The sequence below is a fragment of the Desmodus rotundus genome, chromosome 4, assembly GCF_022682495.2.
Source record: "Desmodus rotundus isolate HL8 chromosome 4, HLdesRot8A.1, whole genome shotgun sequence".
Lineage (NCBI taxonomy): Eukaryota > Metazoa > Chordata > Mammalia > Chiroptera > Phyllostomidae > Desmodus > Desmodus rotundus.
In genome coordinates this window covers 37211709-37232624 of record NC_071390.1, presented here as the reverse complement: position 1 = coordinate 37232624, position 20916 = coordinate 37211709, and the positions used below count along the sequence as shown (strand labels likewise).

The following is a 20916-nucleotide window of genomic DNA, read 5'->3' as shown; positions in this document are numbered from 1 at the left end:
GGGTACACCTATAGCTCAATTAAAAAATCTGTTTCACTTTTCTTTTTAGCTTGCGCTACAAGCTGAGTAGTTACAAACATGCATATTAGCTTCATTTTTCATTGAAATGTTGGGGTTTTTTTTCTTTTAGTCTGATGCCAATGCAAGTTACTTAAGAGCGGCTCGAGCGGGACACCTGGAAAAGGCCCTTGACTACATTAAAAACGGAGTTGACATCAACATTTGCAATCAGGTGAGTTGTGGTTTTGTCATTTATTTTTTAGTTAAAATTTTGAAAATCTAGACTTTAAACTCCTTAAACTTTTTGCTAGATATTACCAAGACTTTCTCTTTTTTGCCAATGTGTTTCTGTTAAATTTCACCAGCTTAAATTATCAAATTATTCTCTGCTTGGTTAGAGGAACACTCAGAAATATAGCTATGCATCCTTTAATAATTAATTCCTAAAACTCAGTAAGTGATGATGTTATAACAACCCACCTAATCAAGTACTTTTACCCCCAAGTTCCTACACTGAACACATGCAAGTGGTTGTTGGTGAGATGTTATCTTCCGAGTTCTTGGTCGACTGTTCACTGCTCTATTTTCAACCTGCTGAGTAAAGCGTTCCTTTTATTTTTGATCAGAATGGGTTGAACGCGCTCCACCTTGCTTCTAAAGAAGGCCACGTCGAAGTTGTTTCTGAACTGCTACAGAGAGAAGCCAATGTGGATGCAGCTACAAAGGTGAGTATCACACATTTAATGCATGTTATATCACTTTCCAAATTCAGTGAGGATTCAGCTCTTGATAAGAATCAGGGCATGCTTCTCATGAAATACTTTTCAACTTTGTTCTCTTTGGAGAACTTAAAACAGAAGGATTCAATATTTTGTAAACTGTCAAAACACAGGGAACAAGATAGGAGTGTTGATGTATCTTGTTTTTCATCTTTCAGAAAGGAAACACAGCATTGCATATAGCATCTTTGGCTGGGCAAGCAGAGGTGGTCAAGGTCTTGGTTACAAATGGAGCCAATGTCAATGCACAATCTCAGGTAAACCAACAAGTCTATTGCAAAGTAATTTTGTTGTTTTAATTCACAAATAATGTTCTTTGGGTCAGACCCTTGCTTGATTCATATATGAGTATCCTCTAAGAAAACAATACTTAAGAGCTATATACAATGAATAGTTACATATGATAGATTATATAAATTTATGTGTATTTTTATTTACAATACATATGTGTGAGAGGTAGAAGTGTTTAAAAGTCACCCATCTATGTATGACTACTAGTCATAGACACAATGTTTGAGGGTATCTGTAATGCACAGTCTTATACTATTTTATGGTGCCAGTCTCAGTATCAATTAACCTACCAAGGAAGTGGGGATGCTCTCAATGAGGAGATCCTCTTAGAGGTTGAGAATACATCAGTGATTTATCTGGTTGAAAAAGGGAAGCTACTCCTTAATTCCTGTCTACTAAGGCATCACTAATGTTCCCTGAGATATTTTAAAAAGAAAAAAACATGCAGAATAAACTTTAAAATTTCCAGATTCTTTGTAATGAATATACACTAATATTTCATCGAGTAGGTCCTCCTAGAAAGTCTCAGAATCTTGCATCAAGTACTTAGAACACTAGTAGATTACCCTTTGATAAACTTTGAGCCTAAAAGAATTAACTTCATTTTATTGGTTTAAAAATATAGATCCTCGTTATTCAAATTGCTCATTAATTGAGTCCCCACGGGCATGAGGTTATATAGGAAAGCAAACATCCTCACACACAAATATTCACTGCGGACCCGACCATTTTTGAGGCTGGTCTCTACTCAAACGTTCCTTCCAGATGAGCGCTGGCTTCCATCCTGCTTTGTCAGGCTACCCCAGGGTGTTGAATCTTGAACAATTTGATTATCGAACAAAACTGAAAGTTTTCTAAAAGGATTTAGAAACAGGATTTTATGAGGCCGGAGAAAGGGATGTGAGAGAATTGCTGGGTGTCCAGCTAAGCTGTGGGTGTGTGGCTTTCTGGTGGTGTTAGACCAGGCAGTGTGTGGAGTATTAGGACGATTTTTCTGATAGGTGTTTCAAATGGGAATGATTTGAAAATCAAATGATTAAATGACACAGAAAAATTCGGTGAGGCCTTTGGTTCTCAAATAACTTTTGCAAAAGGACTGTGTTCTTATGGGGGAAAAAAGTGAAGTGAAAGATATCAAACTATCAGACAATTTTATGGGAAAAGTTACATTTTCTCTTCACAAAATTCATATTTGGTTTAATCTTTTTTTCATTCTAAGATCTCATAGATGAATGTCGTTATAACCTTCATTTTGTTAAATCATATAAGCTTGTTTTACAACTTCTAGTTTTATCTTTTAAGATGAAGTCTCAGTCAAACTTTTCATTTCCTTTTGATCTCTATTTTAAGTGCACTTGATTTCCTCAGCCTTCTTCAGTACTGATTACCTTTGGGTAACAGGAGCTGCCTGTATTTTATGGGCCCACAGGATGGCAGGGGCTTCCTGCCTTGTTACTACAGCCATAGCAATGCTCGCTCTGATGCCATTCAGCATCAGCGTCATGGGAAAGGAACTTCGAGGTGCTTTCAGCCACGAGTTGAGTTCTCGTATGTTCCGTCTAACTTCATCCTGGTTCCCTGTGGTTAGACCTTTCTTATCTGGTCCATGCCACTTATTCTCATTCCCTATGAGAGTGCACTTGGAGTAGTAATGCTTCTCCAGAAAGGAAAGTTTTAAAGTTGAATATTCACAAGTATAGTACAGACCGGCTGCCTGCAAGAGAAGCATCAGGCTTTTAAACCAACGTTTTTTAAATGCTCTTAAAACTTTTTATTGGGAAATAAGTAATAGTAAGCTCTGACATAGTGGGAAAAATCTACTCCGTTTCATTTCCTTTTTTTCGCCCAAGGGAAGAAAAATAAACCTCCTCCTTTTAAACATTGCACACATTCTTGACTAATGTTTAGAGCAGCTATAGTTTTAAGCCTTCTCTGCATCGTCTGGGAGAAGCTGCAGTGGAATTAAAATCCTAACCAGATTTGATTTCAATTTGTACACATTCCCTAGTGCTGATGACATGAAGGAGAGGAACACAGGCTGTGAGACGCCCTGTTCCGTGCAGCTGTGCTTGGCATGCGGTGCTGCACGCTTCACAGTAGAGCCCGCCTTTCTTCAGCAGGACCCCTTCCCCAAGTGCCTCTGCACTGCATTGTTCCATGGACAGGATAAGTAATGAGACGGCCAGGCAGCGGAATGGTTTCCACGATAATTCCTGGTGGCAGCTTTTGAATCGGAGCTCTTCTAAAGAACAAGCAGTAACTCCAGGAAATGAGATAAATTCCATTTATGTGGCGACACATTAAAACATCTTCAGAATATTCATATTTAACAAGGATGGCATCCCTGCCCAGGTGGAATTTTACTCTCCAAGCAATATTTCATAGCCAATAGGAAAAAGTGCAAGGGGAATCCTTGACCTTCCTTAAATATAAAAAATGCTCTTACCTTGAAAATAAAAATAACATTGGGCAATATCAAGTTTTGATCTTATAAACCAAGGCTCTGTAAAGTACAAATTTGTAGATATTATTTTAAACTAATTTTTGTCATTGCCTTGATCTTAGGTGCTAACTCTTTCTTATTTTACTTAATGTCCCAGGAATCAGTTAGGTCTGCCTGGAGAAAGAAATCAGATTGAATAATTAAATTATGATTATAAATAACTCTAGTATGATTAAGTCCTTAATATGTGGTGCAAAATACAGCAACAAGGTCAAACTGCCATGTCAAATGGCATCCCTCACTGTTTGCCTCCTTCCCTGTCTTTAATTTATTCTATAAGGCACCAAAAGAAGCAAAGAAGCAAACACTTTTTATAAAGAAGCAAGGTCTGTTTCACATAATATTTTATCTTAACTACCAAACTTTCTAAATGGACAAGTTTTCACAGTTGTGCTAACAAAGAAAAGATTCTTTAAGCCAGAGTCTCCTTGGTCTTTCTGTAGTTTTTGATGTTTCCTATGGTGGGGAGGTCAGGTCCTGATGAAGTGAAGCAATGGGTGTGGTTCTGGTAGATCCTCTCTGACCTTTAACCTTATGGCATACCTCTGTAGGTAAATCAGTGCAAATTGATCACCATGCCCTTAACATTTTAATTAAGAGTAGCACTTTCTGACATACAAAGGCTGGCCCTAGGAAATTAGGATGGATAAGAAAATTTCATGGATGAATTTTAAGCCCTTTCTTAAATAATAGGAGGACTTTATATTTTATTTTATTTTATTTTGGTGGATACAAGGTAGCATGCCTCAGTATTTTCTATAAAATTATAAGTCTGCAGATTTGTATGAATATAATAAGACCACAGTAAATGTTCAGAGCAAAGATATTGAAGATACTGGGTTAAATCAGATGCTACAGAGCATACTTGCTCAGTGTTGAGCTGCTCTGCCTTTTGAGAATTGCATCGATTGTTGCTACAGAAAAGAAAATGTAAATTGGGTACCCATATGTTCCTTTTTGGCCAGCTCTTTCTTGTGGAAATTTCCTAAGTTAGGAAATTAATATAAAAACAGTGATGTACTTCTACTCTTACGAGAAAAATAGCATTTTTTCAGTAACCTTATCATTTGCCAAATCCAGATGCTCTTTCACAGAAAACTATTTCATCTGAAGGTTGTCCAGTGACAGCACGTTGAGTGCCTTGCATACACCTCTTTGTGCTGGAGAATAATGGTAATATTTTTATTCATGGCCTCATTTTGCTCTGACTCTTATCTACACCTTATTTCTGAGTAATTCCAGTTCTACACATTTCACCCTTTCACATTGTAAAAAGGATGGTGAAAGGATTTAAACGTTGCACATCTGAAGAATCTCCCTTGGAAGCTCCAGGTCTCTAAGAGTAGCATCCCCAAATCTCAGTGCCTGATTTGGGGTTTCCTTCTGGGTCATAAAACGGTTGGATCAGGACAGTAACATCAAGAACAGTGGACGCACACTGGCCTAGAAGCCAGGCATCTGTAGGAAGACCCGTGTTTCTTAAATAATCTTGAACTCCAGCAGACCTTCCCCCTGAAACTGAGAATCCACTGACGTAAATTACCTAGCTGATGTTTATATCTGAAAGGATAGCATCCATTTTGGAATGTTTCCTTAAAAACTTTATTTCTAAAATCTGAACCTTCCATCTGGAAATTTCAGCTGATGAGGAAAGATACTCAGTAGGTTCACTGAGATACACGAAAAATCCACACAGTTTTCATCTTTTTTTCTTAGTATTTTTGATCATTTTTTTCTTTTGGTTTAGATTTTTAAGGGATATTTGGATCAACCAAGGATTAAACAAATGATCTCTTATTTTGGTCAAATAAGAAAATGAGAAAATAGCCAACAGCATGATAAGGATAATCTTAATCACAGTTCAGTTTTCCTAAATAGCTCTGGGGAGTGATGGGGCAAAACGCACATAAACACATGCACGCACGCAGACACACAGACACACTGGGCTGCAGTTACTCCATGTTTCATGCTTCATATGAATAAAACCTTTTAGGATAGAACAGAGTAATGTGAACTTCAGTGGTGCTACTAGGCAGATAATTTAAAGGGAAGAAGCTTGGGCCCTGCCAAGTGTGGCTCAGTTGTTTGAAGTGTTGTCCCTTAACCTGAAGGGTCATGGGTTTGATTCCTAGTCAGGGCTCAGGGAGGAGGTTATGGGTTTAGTCCCAGTTACAATGCGTAGGAGAGGTAACCAGTTGATGTTTCTCTCACATTGATGTTTCTCTCCCTCTCTCTCTCCTTCCTTTCCTCTCTCTCTAAAATCAATAAACCTGTCCTCAGATGAGGATAAAAAAACAAAGAAGCTTGAATACTGCATCATATTCTACTGCCTCTAATTTTGTGTCTCTAATCTTGAGCTTGGCACCCAGATAGCCTAGGTTGTTACAATTATGTGTAGAACAGAGTAAGTAGAATAGAGGACCTCTCTGATGAATAAAGTATATACGCCAGGGTAGACTTGTTATGTGACCACTTTTATCTGCTCAGGATCTTTTTAACTTCTTCATTCTCAGCTTTAAGCCAAAAAGTAATGTCACCAGAGGTTGAATAAGTAAGGTAATTATATAGTAATTGATATCTATAATGATGAGCCTAACCTTTTGAGTTGCAAAGTTTGAGTAATATCTGATAACATGTTATTTAGAATTTATTTTTATTCTTTGAAATTGCATAATCTATACAATAAAATTTCTAGAACTTTCAGTTAAATAGAATTGCATTCTGAAGAATTTATTCGAAGATCATTTGTTATAGTTTAAAAAGGTTTTGATGTACATATCTTGCAATAAAATTTTCAAATACAGTATCTCATAGATGTGAACTATATTGCTCTAAAGAACAAACACACGCAATATGTCTTTAATTAGAAGCTTCAAATGTACACATTCATTTGCTTGAATCCAGGTTCTTTGGCAGTTGGGTACATTTCAGACAAACATACACATACAGAGTGTAAGTGTGCATGTATATGTATAAATATATATGTGTGTATACACATATATGGTATATATTCTGAACATGAAAATACTATGTACAAAAATGAAAGGGACAAAAGTTAAAATAGACTGCTTATCAAATTCTACTTTGAAATTGAAGTATACCCTTTTGCAAATTGGTGTTCTTTCCTTTGCTCTAAGTTACTCCATCCATGGTAAGTGTGAAGCCATTTGAAATTAATATAAATTCTTTTCAAAATAGGAACTATTTCAGATGCTTAATTTTATATAAAAGTATCACATCTTTTATTTTACATAGATGATGCTTGGAAGCTACAATGATCAGATGTATTTTTCTTCATATTATTTTGACATCTAGTAAGATTCTGTACTCGTGGTAGGCACTCAATTTAGTGGTTAAATGGATATGTACTCATTTAACTAAAGTGGATATATTCATATGAATTGGACTATTAACTATGAACTACTTTCAAACTATGAATTATGAAGTATAGTTGTGAATTATATTTATATTATAAAATCTATCTATACTATTATGTATCTACATTAATAAATATCTACATTAATAAATATCTACATTAAAGTATCATCAATATTAAAATCATATGTGAGCACTCCCTGAAACATATAATGTCAGCAAAGTAGAAAAATACATTGGCTCTAGAAAACACAGACATTTTATTTTTGTTTTGCAGAACGGTTTCACGCCGTTGTATATGGCAGCCCAGGAAAACCACCTGGAAGTCGTCAAGTTCCTCCTTGACAACGGAGCAAGCCAGAGCCTGGCCACAGAGGTGAGGCCCTCTGGCTCTTCCTGTGGGGAGGTTTACGTGTTTATGGGGCATTTTGTAAGCCTGGAGTTAAAACATTTATAATTTATCTTGCTGGTATTTTAATTGCAGCTGTATATTAATGTGTGGGTTCATACATTTTTATGAAATACATTAGAACATCTATTACTATCTATTTGTAATTTTAAAGAGTTTTCCATTGCATAGACACCCCTTCTGTTCTTAAGTGCCTAGTCCTACCCTATAATTAAGCTATTTATTTAATATTTACATATTTGCTTGAGAACAGTTTTCTGTTCTTTTTATAATTTTCTTTCAAAGGCAACCACTGCTTTGAAATATTTTTATAATAAAACACAAGTTTTAAATCTGTATTTTTCCAAATTTAAGTTAGCATAATAATAATTTATAGATTTCTAAAGTCAACTAATTAGATTAATTCATAATTTCAAACAAAATTAGTTATATATTTTTAAGTACTAAATAAAAGTGGTGTTTGAAAAACCATCTTTGCACTCTTGAATAGAAGAATAATTTTAAAATAAAAAGTTACTTAAATCATTTGTGCTACATTGGGTAATATGGCTTATTTTTAAACTAATTTGGATAGAAGATTGTAATACCTATGAAGTATATCACTCAAAATCTATTGCTAATAATAAAGGAACAGCTTTGGGAGTTCTGTATATTTTAACAAAATAATGAATTAGAACAGATAACACAGGGATATCTGTGTCACAATACCGCTCCTCTTAAGTGCGTTCAAATGGGTTTCCTGAACGGCACAAGAAAGGTGGGAGTAAGGGAACCACATGTAACCCCATCCAGCCTTTGAGGTCCCCTTCTGGGGAAACCACGAAATAAATGAAGAGGAGGCTCCCACAAAAAGAAATGCAAATGACCTGAAGTATGTGAAAGTATCTCCCCTTCCCTCATAGTCAAGGAAACATTAATTTATTGCTCAGGCAAAGAATGAAGTCTATTCTTACGCCCATGAGTTGATGCGGAAATTTGAGCTGTAAGAAATCAAAACTTCCCTACCATCTTGCTGAAGGTGGTATTTGGCTGCACCACTTTTGCAGAACATTTAGCCATAAGTATTAAAGATTAATATCTCATGCATTTTAATTTAGCAATTCCAGTTCTAAGAATTCACATTAAAGGTACATTAGAGGAGAATGTAACAATAGTATATAAGAAGTTCAACGTAATTAATAACATTGTCTAAAAACTGGAGAGAACCTAAATGTGCACCAATTAGGAAACCTATTTCATCAATATTGCTATAATTACACAATAAAATACTATTCAGGATTATTAAAAATGAGGCAAAACTATATGTATTGATACAGAAAAATGTCCTCAGTGTAATGTTATACGTGGTTTATTCTGGGAATTAGGAGGGAGCCTTACTTCTTACTCTGCACCCCTCAGTGCTGTTGGGGATTTTTTATCATGAGAATGGGTTTTTTAAAAATAATAATATCCTTAAAGCTAGTTAAGAAATAACTGCTGGGTTTGATAACAAAAGAACAACACGTGATAGAGGTTGGGAGGAGCCTCTCTTCCCAGAGGGCGGGCAGCTCGCCAGAGTGCAGTGTCTCAGATACGATGTGCAGGGGGAGTGGAGACGGGAGTGGACGTCATGGGATAAGAGAAAATCCACTCCCATTTTTGGATGGAAACCCTAAATAAATAAAAACCCTACTGAAAGTGATTTCATAGTACTTTTTTTTTGTCTGTGAAGGACAGGTAGTAGTCTTTTTTTGACAGTGATGTACAGATCACTAAATCTCTCTCCTTTAGAAGCAAACATAAGCCCAACTTCCTGCTAGTTGATCTGAATTACCTGGTAAATTAATCATCAAAAACTCACTTAATTCTCTGGTATTGTTTTAAGCTTTCAAGGTCCAAAAAGAGGCACTACAACTAACTTAGAGAAACACTGTGTGAGATCCTCAAACCACTAGTTCAGCCTTTTGGCAAAGGATATATTAAAAACTGTTTTACTTCTTTATTAACTTACTTTCATGTTATCTTTTTCAGTAGCTTTTAAAAATACAATAAATAAATTTCTAAAACTAAGTCACATTCATGTCTTCGTGAGGGTTTCAGGTGCCTTACGACATCAGCAACAGCTGTCTGATTACCTAGAGACGTTTGAACCTTTGAGTGAACGTTTATCTCTTCTTCTGGATTCCGGTATTAGACAGTTACAAAAACAACAAGAAATAAGATGTTTTATTCATGAAATGTTCTAAGTATAATATTGCTCTCTTTTTAGCAACGATATTGGTGTCATTTTTACAGGAGTTTGTATTTACAGAACAGACAGTAGGGGGCAACTAAAGGATCAAAGAGATGGGAAATTTTAACAGAACTTTTAAATCATTAAATGGTGTGATATTGCTAAGATTGTTCAATACATATTTTTTCATATGCGTCTTGCACTTACGCATCAAATCTTTGGCATTATTGTGGTTTTTAAACCATTTCTATATTATGGTGTACTGCATATCATATCTGTTCCATACATATCTTCCTTTTTTTGTTAATTAAGATTTTGGAGCATGAGGTTAGTGTACAGGGGTGGGCAAAAATGGGTTTACTGCTATAATACAAATAAGTAATACAATAATAAACAAGAGTATAAGGATAAACTTTCACGTAGTCACAACTGTAAACCCACGTTTGCCCTCCTCGTATTTGCTCATTTACCCCACTAGTACTTAGTAAGTGCGGTGCCAGATGCTCCACCAGGCAGTGGAGGTTCTCATGGAGTTCCTGTCACATTTCCTCTTGGCGTGTATGTTTCTCTTCAAAACAACTGCACAGAGCGAACCAAAGTATTTAAACTTGGTTCGGAAACAAAATAGACAGCTGCTAATATTAGCAATGAATACGGTAGAGCTGGTGTCTTTGTCTTTAATTGGATTATACAGGCCGCACATTCTTGTTGGTGAGGCCAAGAATCTCAGTTGCCCTTTATTTTTTGGTGCAAAGTGGTTTTCTTTATGTATGTGCCCTGTGGATTTAAAAATTTATATCAGTCAGTGGAAATGTAGCCCTTTAGTTTTGATTTAGAACAGAAGCAGATTATCATTTTTACCCCTTAGTTTTTGTTCAGGTTTCAAAAGCGAGATGGAATGTTAACTCTTAATATTTCCTTTTAGCCTCTATCCATTAAAAATGCATTTTTTGCAGAAATAATATAGTACATAAATGAGAAAGTGCCAAAAAAAAGGAAAAAGAAGAAAAAGCCACTGTTAATTTTCCCTTAAGATAGAATTTTGTTTATTCATCCAGATTTTTTGTACACATACGCAATACACACATAGTTATCTTTGTGAAAATCAACATATGTTTACATGGTAATACAGATTACTTTTCTCATCAAATTAAATTACATTCTGAACTTTATATGCTTACGAGTAAACCAGTGATGCCATTTGGGCGATGTCTTGGCTGCAGCCTCTTCCTGTTATCTGACTTATGGCTGCCTGGAACATTCTTCTGGTTATATCAGTACTCATCCCTTTCCCCTTTCGGGACTTGTTGGAAAATTGAAGGAGTAGGTGGGGCTTCAGCCAGATCTTGAAGCATGGAGGGAAGAGAAAACTGTTACATGCAGAATGAGAGGAGGATGTGCCAGGGTGGGGGAATCAGCATGAGTGGACGCCAGGGTAGGAATCAACTGCACGTCCACAGAGAGTAAGGGGACTGGATGAAAGGATTTATAGAAGAGCCTGGGCAATAGTGTCCCTTTGGTTCTTTGGGACCAATATTTTCCACATCCTTGAATATAAGTGTGCTGATATGCATTCGATCAAACAAGTGGTAGGAGGCCTTATCTGTTTGCCAGCTTGGAAAGAATGAGGAAAGTGGTGTTTTAGAAAGAGCAACAAGACACTAGTATGTAAGTAACTAGGTTTTCTCTTTCTCTCTTACAAATGTTTTTCTATTAGAGTAGTCCTCAGTCTGTACCACTAGGACTACAGAAATAAAATATCTTGAGGCCAATAAAGTAATAAGTAGCTTGCCAGTTCTCTAGTAAAAACCACTTTTAAGCAGTCTTTTGAGTGTATGGTAATGAAAGCACCTCAGAAGTGAAATTTTTGAGCCAGTCTTAGGAGTTCCCTCTGTGCTGTTTATTCTACAGTCAACAACACTAGATCATCACAGATTAATTAACCACAGTGAAATCTGTAGCTGTCTCCTCTTTGTTAAGCCCCAGGGCAATACAAACTGTGCTAATATGTGCGTCTGCATGGTCCCTGTGTCTTCTTCCCTCTCTGGTCAGAGAAGCCAAGAGTTTTTTATGTAGACCTTACTTGAAATAGCAATGATGTCAGTTCATTAATTTGCATATACTGATGAACATCAGATGTCTTGCTAAGCAACAACTTGGTGATGAACCAGTCAGGTTCTCCAATTTTAAAATATCAGTGGAAATTTTTATAGCTTACTTAAATGCCATGCACATGTTGTACATGTACCCAATACATACATAGTTTTCTTTATGAAAACAACATTATATATTTACATAGTAATATAGATTACTTTTCTCATAACATTCAATTATATTCTAAACTTTATATTCTTCCATGCAAACCAGTGATACCATTTGGGCTCCTTTGAAAAACATGCCAGGACTTAACCTGAAATGTTATTGTTTTCACTGAGATTTTATTGTGACATGTGGCTTTTTTTATTTTTAATGTAGTGCTTTTGTGTATTTTCAAAATTTACCCAATTAAAGTCCATCACTTTTTAACAGAAAGAAGACCCCATAAACGTATTGCAAATATTTTATTGTTTTCTGGTTTGATATATGTATACTTGAAAATGTCTTCTCATTTAAACAGGGGTGGGCAAAGTAGGTTTACAGTTGTAATACAAATAAATAATAGTTAATAAATTATTATACAAGAATAAACTGTGTTTCACATGCAGCCATAAACCTACTTTTGCTAGCCTTATATGTTTGCTTGCCTATGTTAGATTTAATAACCCTAAACAAAAATTGGCACTCCGTCACCTTTTTGCTTGTTAATCAAAGGGCAAAAATGCACTGGAACCCATTTTGACCTGTCCGTTTATTTGCAGGATGGCTTCACACCATTGGCAGTAGCTTTGCAACAAGGTCATGATCAAGTAGTTTCACTCCTGCTAGAAAATGACACCAAGGGAAAAGTGCGTCTTCCCGCTCTTCACATCGCTGCCCGAAAAGATGACACGAAAGCTGCTGCCCTGCTGCTGCAGAATGACAACAACGCAGACGTGGAATCAAAGGTGAGGCACCAGGGAAGCAGCCTGTCCTGCAGCCGTCCCGGGTTAGGCACCCTAACTTGAGGATGCTTGGTCTCCCTTTTGGCAAGCTAATGCCAACATTCCACTTCACTGGAAAAGATAACAATGTGAGTCCAAGCCAGCCGATCGAAGCATGTCCCTCCTAGCCTATAAAGCCAGGAAGTAACTGTGGATGCTGCCCTATGCATGCTAACGGGGAGGCCACCTCTGTATTGATTTAGATAAGCCAGATAGTCTCCTTCCTTCTAATATATTTGTAACGTATTTAACACTTCAGCTCAAACATCAGGGTGAACAACTATGAAATGCTAACAACAGTGTGTGCAAATCACCTTTTGGTTGACATCTAGATGACAGGCAATGCACTGAGTATTGACCAGCTGTGGAGAGCATGCCAGCAGCCCGAGTCCCAGCCCAAAATGCCCAGTGTCCTGGCATATGTTACTGGAGAGACTCTGTGAAGGAAATGTGGCATTTGGAGTAGGCCATTGTGTAGCCCTTCATTCAGTCTAGCTTTCTTTCCGTGCCTATTGTCCTTCCATCATAGCTTTCATCCTCTTCACTTAGCTGCCATGAGCTTTGTGCAACCCATATCACTGATAGTGAACTAACCGTTCATTTTTTCCTCCTCTTTGCTTCCAAATGTGTTAACCTAGATGGTGGTGAATAGAACAACAGAGGTACATATATATATATATATACATGTCTACATATAACCTATATCTGCATCATCATTTTCCCAGTCCTTAGTGCTGCGGCCTCATTTCTTTTCCTTCTTCTTTGCATTGCCTTCTGTAGGCTAGATACCCGCTTTCTAACCCCACCCCAAAGTAGCATGTGCCAGCGAAGACAGTAGTTTGATTACCAGGGCTTTCTGCAGCTGAACCCGGTCTTTGTAAGGAAGAATGAGGAATCCTTGAAACTTAAGGGTATTGCCATAGAGGTGTGTGGAATGGAGAGTTCCAACACTTTAGATGCTTATCAGCTCTACCTAAAGCTGCAGACAACCCTGTCATTCTACTCTTCTAGGACTGATTCTGTAGAGTTCTGCATGACACTTACCCTCAGTGGTGTCAGCAAAATCAAATTGCCCTCAGAACGGTACGGATATGACCCACCCTTCCAGGAGAGTCAGTGAGATAGCTAGCATGGCTACAAAGCTTGCTAACAATTTAGAAATGCATCTAGTTCCTTTAAGGTTTCAATCTTTGGGGACTAAGTGAATCACTGCATGTTTTAGCATTTGTAAGGAAGTAAAATGACTTGGTACAAATAATCCAGAAAAAAATGTGTTATTGGATAGGCATTTGCTAATAAAGAGACCAACTTGTGGATTTTTTGTAGAATGCAATCACCTGATTGTTGTTCACCTCTTCCCCCAAATTGCTCTTATCATTATAATTTGACCTTATATTGTATATACAAAGCTAATTGGATTTTGGCAAAGAGTATCAATGGACAATTCCATCATCAATAATAAAATAGTTGATACTAATTGAACTTCATATGAGCTCTAAAGATTTTTCTTGTCATTCCTATTTTAACTTTTTGAAATGTTGGCTTCTCTGTGTACTGCTTACCAGGTTACTAAAATTGTTCAATCTCCACCCTTGGTTCCTTCCTGGCTATTCCTTTGCCTGTGACTTTGGCATTTATTTGCAACCCTATGAGCAATTGGCACTAACTGAAAGAAACCTAGTACAGAATGGAATGTGGACCTCAGCATATTTTGCTTCCTCATTTTTTATTTGGGCAGGGTGCTGGTATTAACATGTCAGACGAGGGGCCAGCGGGAATCCATTGACCGTCTGCTGTGTTTTCTTTACAGAGTGGCTTCACTCCGCTCCACATAGCTGCTCACTATGGAAATATCAATGTAGCCACGTTGCTGTTAAATCGAGCGGCTGCTGTGGACTTCACCGCAAGGGTAAGAGCACTGCGATGCGACATGCCTTTAAAGCATTTGAAACAGTTCTTAATCTTCCTTTCCCAACATGGGAAGGAGCTTGAGACACAGTGTCTTGCTTTTAAACCGTGTGCCTGTTTTCTAGTAGGAAAAGTAAACCAAGATGAGGGTGGGGGTGATACATACATATGTGGATATACGGAAGATGTGATTCAAGTAATAATGACTGGAAACCACAAATGTTAACCCAGGTTGAAATTCTGAGACTATTAGAATTCGGTCAAGGGGCAGCCACCAGGGCTCTAGGTATCAGGATCTTGACCTTACAGGTGGAAATGTGCTGGAATGTCTGGATGAGGCCCGAACTTCAGTACCCAAGTAATAGAAACCATCTTTTGCTTTTATCTTCTATCCCTGACAAACTTGCATAATGAGTAACAAGATTCTGTAACCTGAGTGAGCTCATATTCATGGAGAAAGGAGTTAAGGTCCTGTGTGTCACTAGGCAGCACTGTGTACGTTTGACCACAGTAATACTGCTCTGAATGGGGAAATTGGTGTAGTGCTAGGCTTAGTCATCAGAAACACCATCATCAAAAGTAGAAATGAGGAAGGAAACACATTGGAGCAGTGGCTTAAAGTATGGACTTGGGATTTAGTCTCCCTGGGTTCAAATTGTGGCCTTAACTTTTTTCTCTGTGTTCACCAGTATCCTCATTTGTAAGATAAAATAATATGAATTATGATATTAAATAACAATATAATAATATTGCTCCCCCACTGGGTCACTGTGGGAATTAAAAAGAGTTGTATGTAAAGCACTTGGCAGTGTCTGGCATATCATTTTTTAATATATTTTATTGATTATTATTCTTACAGTTGTCCCGATTTCACCCCTTTGTCCCCCTCCACCCAGTGCCTCAATTCCCTCCAGCAGTCCCCCACCTTAGTTCATGTCCATGGGTCATATGTAAGTTCTTTGGCTACTCCATTTCCTATACTGTTCTTAACAACCCCCTGTCTACTCTGTTCCTGCTCATTTGTACTTCTTAATCCCTGTACCTTCTCGCCCATGCTCCCCCTTCCACCTCCCAACTAGTAACCATCCAAATGATCTCCATATTTATGATTCTGTTTCTGTGCTGCTTGTTTGCTCAGTTTATTTTTTTAGATTTAGTTGTTGATAGTTGTCAATTTGTTGCCATTTTAATGTTCATAGTTTTGATCTTTTTCTTATATAATTTCCTTTAACATTTCATATAATAATGGCTTGGTAATGATGAACTCCTTTAACTGTAACTTATCTGGGAAGCACTTTATCTGCCCTTCAATCCAAATGATAGCTTTGCTGGATAGAGTGACCTAGTTTGTAGGTCCTTGCTTTTCATCACTTTGAATACTTCTTGCCAGTGCCTTCTAGCCTGCAAAGTTTCTTTTGAGAAATGAGCTGATAGTCTTATGGGAACTCCTTTGTAGGTAATTAATCTGCTTTTCTCTCACTGCTTTTAAGATTTTCTCTTTATCTTTAACCTTTGGCATTTTAATTACGATGTGTCTTGATGTGTTCCTCTTTGGGTCCAACTTGTTTGGGACTCTTTGTGCTTCCTGGACTTGTATGTCTATTTCCTTCACCAAATTAGGGGGGTTTTCTTTCATTATTTTTTCAAATAAGTTTTCAATTTCTTGCTCTCTCCTCCATCTGGCACCCCTGTGATGCAAATGTTCATATGTTTGTCGTTGTCCCAGAGGCTCCTTACACTATCCTCGATTTTTTGGATTCTTTTTTCTTTTTGTGGTTCCAACTGAATGTTTTTTCTTCTGTATGTTTTGAATCATTGATTTGATTCTTGGCTTCATCCACTGTGCTGTTGATTCCCTGTAAATTTTTCTTTATTTCACTTAATGTAACCTTCATTTCTGCACGGGTCTTTGTTTAATGCTGTTGAAGTACCCAGTGAGTTCCTTGAGCATCCTTATAACCAGTGTTTTGAACTCTGCATCTGATAGATTGTTTATCTCCATTTCGTTTAGTTCTTTTTCTGGAGTTTTTTCTGTTCTTTCATTTGGGCCATGTGTCTTTGTCTCCTCATTTTGGCCGTCTCCCTGTGTTTATTTCTATGTATTAAGTAGAGCTGCTTGGACTCCCTGTCTTAGTAGCATGGCCTATTGTAGAAGATCACACCCATAAATTGGATGGGGTGGATGGAGCCCTAGGTAATCACTAGGAGGGGCAACCCATGTGAACCAGGTTGATGGAGTCTCAGATATGGTATCACTGCTCTGTAGCTCTGTGTGGGGGAGGACTCAGATAAAGGACATTGTGTGCTGCCTGGCCTCTGGAGTTTTATCTGGGAGGAAGCTGTCCCCTGGCAATTGCCCTCATGGCAGACAGTTCAGTTTCTCCCCGTATGCCACTGGTGCCCTTCCAGCCGCTGTTCCGGTGCTAGAGCCCAGAGGGAGTAAGTCTGCATAAGTCCTAAGACCACTACAGGCCATTTAAGTGGAGATGCCTGAGAATCCCTCAGGTTCTTCTACTACCCCAAACCCCACTGATTTTTACAGCCAGAAGATAGGGGAACTTACCTTCCTGACACAGGAACCTGGGCTGGATGGTCTGGCATGGGCAGGGATCCCTCACTCCTGAGGCATCCGTCCTGATTTTTATCTACCACATGTGGGTGTGGGACTGCCCGTTCCGTGTCTCCTTGCCTCCACCCCTCCTACATCAGTCCTGGGATTGATGTGACTTCTTTAATTCTTTGCTTGTCAGGTTTCCATATAGCTCGATTTTCTGGTGATTTGGGGTGATAGTTGTTTTGTAATTTAGTTGCAATTTTTGCTGTGGTTGTGTGAGGAGGTGAGTTGGCTTACCTGTGCCTCTATCTCGACCAGTGACATATCATTATTGTCAGCAGCAGCTGAACATAGCATTTGAAGGATTATTTCTGCTGAAAGCTCACTTGTTAGAGGAGAAATTGGACTAGATCACATAGGGAGATAGGGAATAAAACTGCTACTAATAGTAAAATTAATACCATCTTGGAAGGAGTTACTGGGTGGCACATACCAGGCTCAGCATTTTTGTTTTATTTATCCCTATATCCAGAAAAGTGTTACTTAACCCTCTGTTACAAAAGAAGAAACCAAGACTTAGAGGTAAGAAGTAGCTTATCCAGGATGACAGCTAGCAAATTACAGAGGCAGGATTGCAGTCCAAAACGCTCAACCGCTCCAGTATTTGCCTCTCTTCGGAAACGTTAAGGGTTCATTTTTCTTCTTCTTCTAATTCATTAATCCTATGAAAGTAATAAGGCCTCAGACAGCACTAATATAGAAGCTATTTCCTACCCTATCATCATCAGCTTGCTGAAAGCCTTTATGGAGCAAGTGACTCAGGAGTGCCGGTCAGCTCCTGTCACTCTAGAGCCCTGTTCTTCCTGCTGTGTTGTTACATCCTTGCCATTCAGTGACAGGGCACACCTGAGGCCTCGTGTGACACTTTGAAGGACAAAGTTAGCACTTCTTTAAGTGAGGTACAAACCAAGCATGTCAGTAATTTAAACGGAAGTTCTTGTCTTTAAGATGCATTGTTCTGGTTTTATTTCTATAATTCACAGTACAATGAGAACCTAATTTAGCCCCATCTTCTAATTAGGACATTGGGAAAATCCATGTGGAGGTGGTGGCTGAAGTTTGTCTTTGTGCCACTATTCAGACCTTTCCCGGCGCTACCGAAAAGGAGGGGGTCCGGACAATGTTTGAGCAATTGAAGGAAGCAACTTCCAGTACTTTCAGACTCCAATCAATTCCAAAGCATCCATTTACGTTAAAACAATGATGTAATTACACGTGATGCTGATTTATTGACTAAACATCAATGGAGACCTCAGACAAATGTTAACTTTGCCTGAGTTACCACATAAGATGTAAAATAATCACATTGTGTTTTTGTTTAAAATGTGTTAAAATTCAGACTTGCTACTGGTTTGGAAAGCATTTGCTCCAGTCATTCCTAATTAAGAGGCCTCATAGCGTTCTGAGCGGGAGGCTGTGGTAGAATTTGACGATGACCTTGCGGGCTGCCTGCGCTATGCTGCCCCCTGCAGTTGGTGATGCACGACTTGCATTTAGGTTGTCACAAGAACGGGTCTTCATAAAGAACTTAAATTGAGGCAACAGCCAGTTACCTCAAGAAACCCATTTCAGTTCCAAATCTCTAGTAATTCTGTTCCACGATAATTCAGCATCTATACTTTTGCACTACAGATGCCTCTCCTTTCCCAACTTCAGTGGGATTTTTCCAGGTCACAGCCCTCAGGAATGTAACAGAAATATCAGGTGAAAAAAATAAGATGTCCTGAACACAGATATCTGATTTTACCACGTCAGAACAAAGGGATCATTAAGCTGCAGTTGCTAAGAACTAGATGCAAACCATAACTATCAGACATATGCTTCAGGAACCAGGTTTAGATAGAGATACTGACTAAATGGTTAGAGATGAATTAAACAACAACAGCAACCTTTGTCTTAGGGCTGTGATTTCTGTTACCTGGATGTGACAGATGATTGAAGAAGAGCAGATACTGTCTTGTAGTTCTTCGTGGATGGAGAGCGTGACCTAGGAGTAAGGCTACCTTTCAGCGAAGAGGCCTGGGGAATAGGGGCAAGGCCAACACTGCTGAAATCATTTCCTGCACCCAGTAGATACCCATTTCCGAAGCAGATACAAGGAGAGATAAACATGATGTGACCAAAGGGAAACCACAATAAATGGAATGCTTTCTATGCTACTTCATAGGACTAGCTAATTTATGCAGCAATAAAGCAGATCCTAGCCAGTGGAGAAAGTATACCCCAGCGTAGCAATCATGGTAACCAATTTGTACCATACCGACCTGTTTTATTACCATCTTTCCTTAGATTCGTATTATGATGTCAGTGTTGATTTTCGTATCGTAATTTTGCTACGTATGCTGTCTGACATCCTAAATGTTTCCTTCTGGATTAGCCGTGAAGACGCGTTCAGCCTCACGGGTCCGCTGCAGGGAGTGAATGGAGGCGCTGCTGAAGGCTGCAGTGCAGCGTCAGCGTTCTTCGTCCTTCGAATCGAGTCTGCCGAGATGGCGTGGTCACTGCCTGAATTTATGCGTGACCCTTGCTCTCTTAGCAACTCATTCTAGCTCTCTTGGGGAAAAGAAGGTAAACAAGGCACACCGGAGCTGCCAATGATTATCATTCCAATAAGGAGCATCTATGCACTGGAATAACCAAAAGCTAAATTGCATTATGCGGATGCCCGCAAAGTCCCTTTTACTGATCGAGGAAGACAGATTGATACTTTGCTGGCTAAGAGTTTTTTGATCAAATGTAATGGACCACCTAACATAATCTTCACTCGTCATCAACCTTTCCTTTGTAACGTATTATTCAACTTTCCATTTGGGGAGGATAATTGAATAAAAAATCCTTCTATTGGTCTTGTTATTTAGTACTTTTTGGTTTTGATCTCAAAAGATTAGGAATGTATGTGTTTGAGTGCTCTTGTTTCTGTTGATGCTGAATCTCTACCTGTAAAGCCACCTTGCTGAGGGAGGCTGAGAGAATGGCCCCGGTGCTGCCGGTAGAAATGGGCTTCCTGTGTTGTCATGAGACAAAGCATTTTCAGGGACCCACAAAAGAGGATGAGATCTGGTATAAGATTTATTTGGGAAGCAAAGTCAAAAGGATGCCCTCCAGTGTCCCATTTCTGGAAAAATCAGGGCCAGAACTAGAGTCAATGTCCAGAGGTCCTCTGCCATGTCAAAGCTTAGTCCCGTCCAGCACCCAGCTAGTTTAGCTCATGTTCCCAGCTGCAATCCATTGCTGCGCTGAGGTTTTCAGGCTCCCACCTGGAGTCTGCATGTGGAGTCCACATGGCCGTCAGCCACGTGGCTGCTAAGGACCCATGCTTATGAAGAGAGGATGCATGTGTGCACGGGGCAAGTGTGGGCCACAAGCAAGAGAGAGAGAGCTCTTTGTTTCCCCTGTGGTTTAACCAGGAACTTTTTCAAAGTAACCAGTCAATTTTCCAAACTTTTGCAAGTTTCTTATGGGTCCACCCTCTAGCCATTGTTCCCAGGCTAAGCTGACAGGTCTCTATGGTCAAGCACCTCCCCCACACCATTTTGACTTCTACTGTGCACGTGTCTACCTTCCCCTGCTCCCCCAGCAGTCCGGTGTTGGAGGAGGGAAGGGAGGAGTGTCACTGCCCTTGGAGCATGATGTTGTGGTACCCTAGTGTGTCCTGGTGAAGCAAACAGGCTCAGCATCCAATTTCACTTTGCTTTCTTCTGTTTATTAGTAACTAGCTAATTATGCCACTAACACAGCTACCTAA

General features: G+C 38.7%; 1 protein-coding gene across 4 annotated transcripts in view; it reads left to right on the top strand.

Annotated features, from left to right (window-relative positions):
• Nucleotides 1–20916, top strand: part of ANK3 (ankyrin 3) — a 616244-nt gene that overhangs the window by 402809 nt on the left and 192519 nt on the right. For all 4 annotated transcript variants that reach the window (XM_053922530.2, XM_045195999.3, XM_045196000.3 and 1 more), the window contains 6 exons: nucleotides 131–232; nucleotides 627–725; nucleotides 938–1036; nucleotides 7226–7324; nucleotides 12428–12613; nucleotides 14460–14558. In XM_053922530.2, coding sequence (XP_053778505.1) covers nucleotides 131–232; nucleotides 627–725; nucleotides 938–1036; nucleotides 7226–7324; nucleotides 12428–12613; nucleotides 14460–14558 — 684 coding nt within the window. The remainder of the gene's footprint in view (nucleotides 1–130; nucleotides 233–626; nucleotides 726–937; nucleotides 1037–7225; nucleotides 7325–12427; nucleotides 12614–14459; nucleotides 14559–20916) is intronic.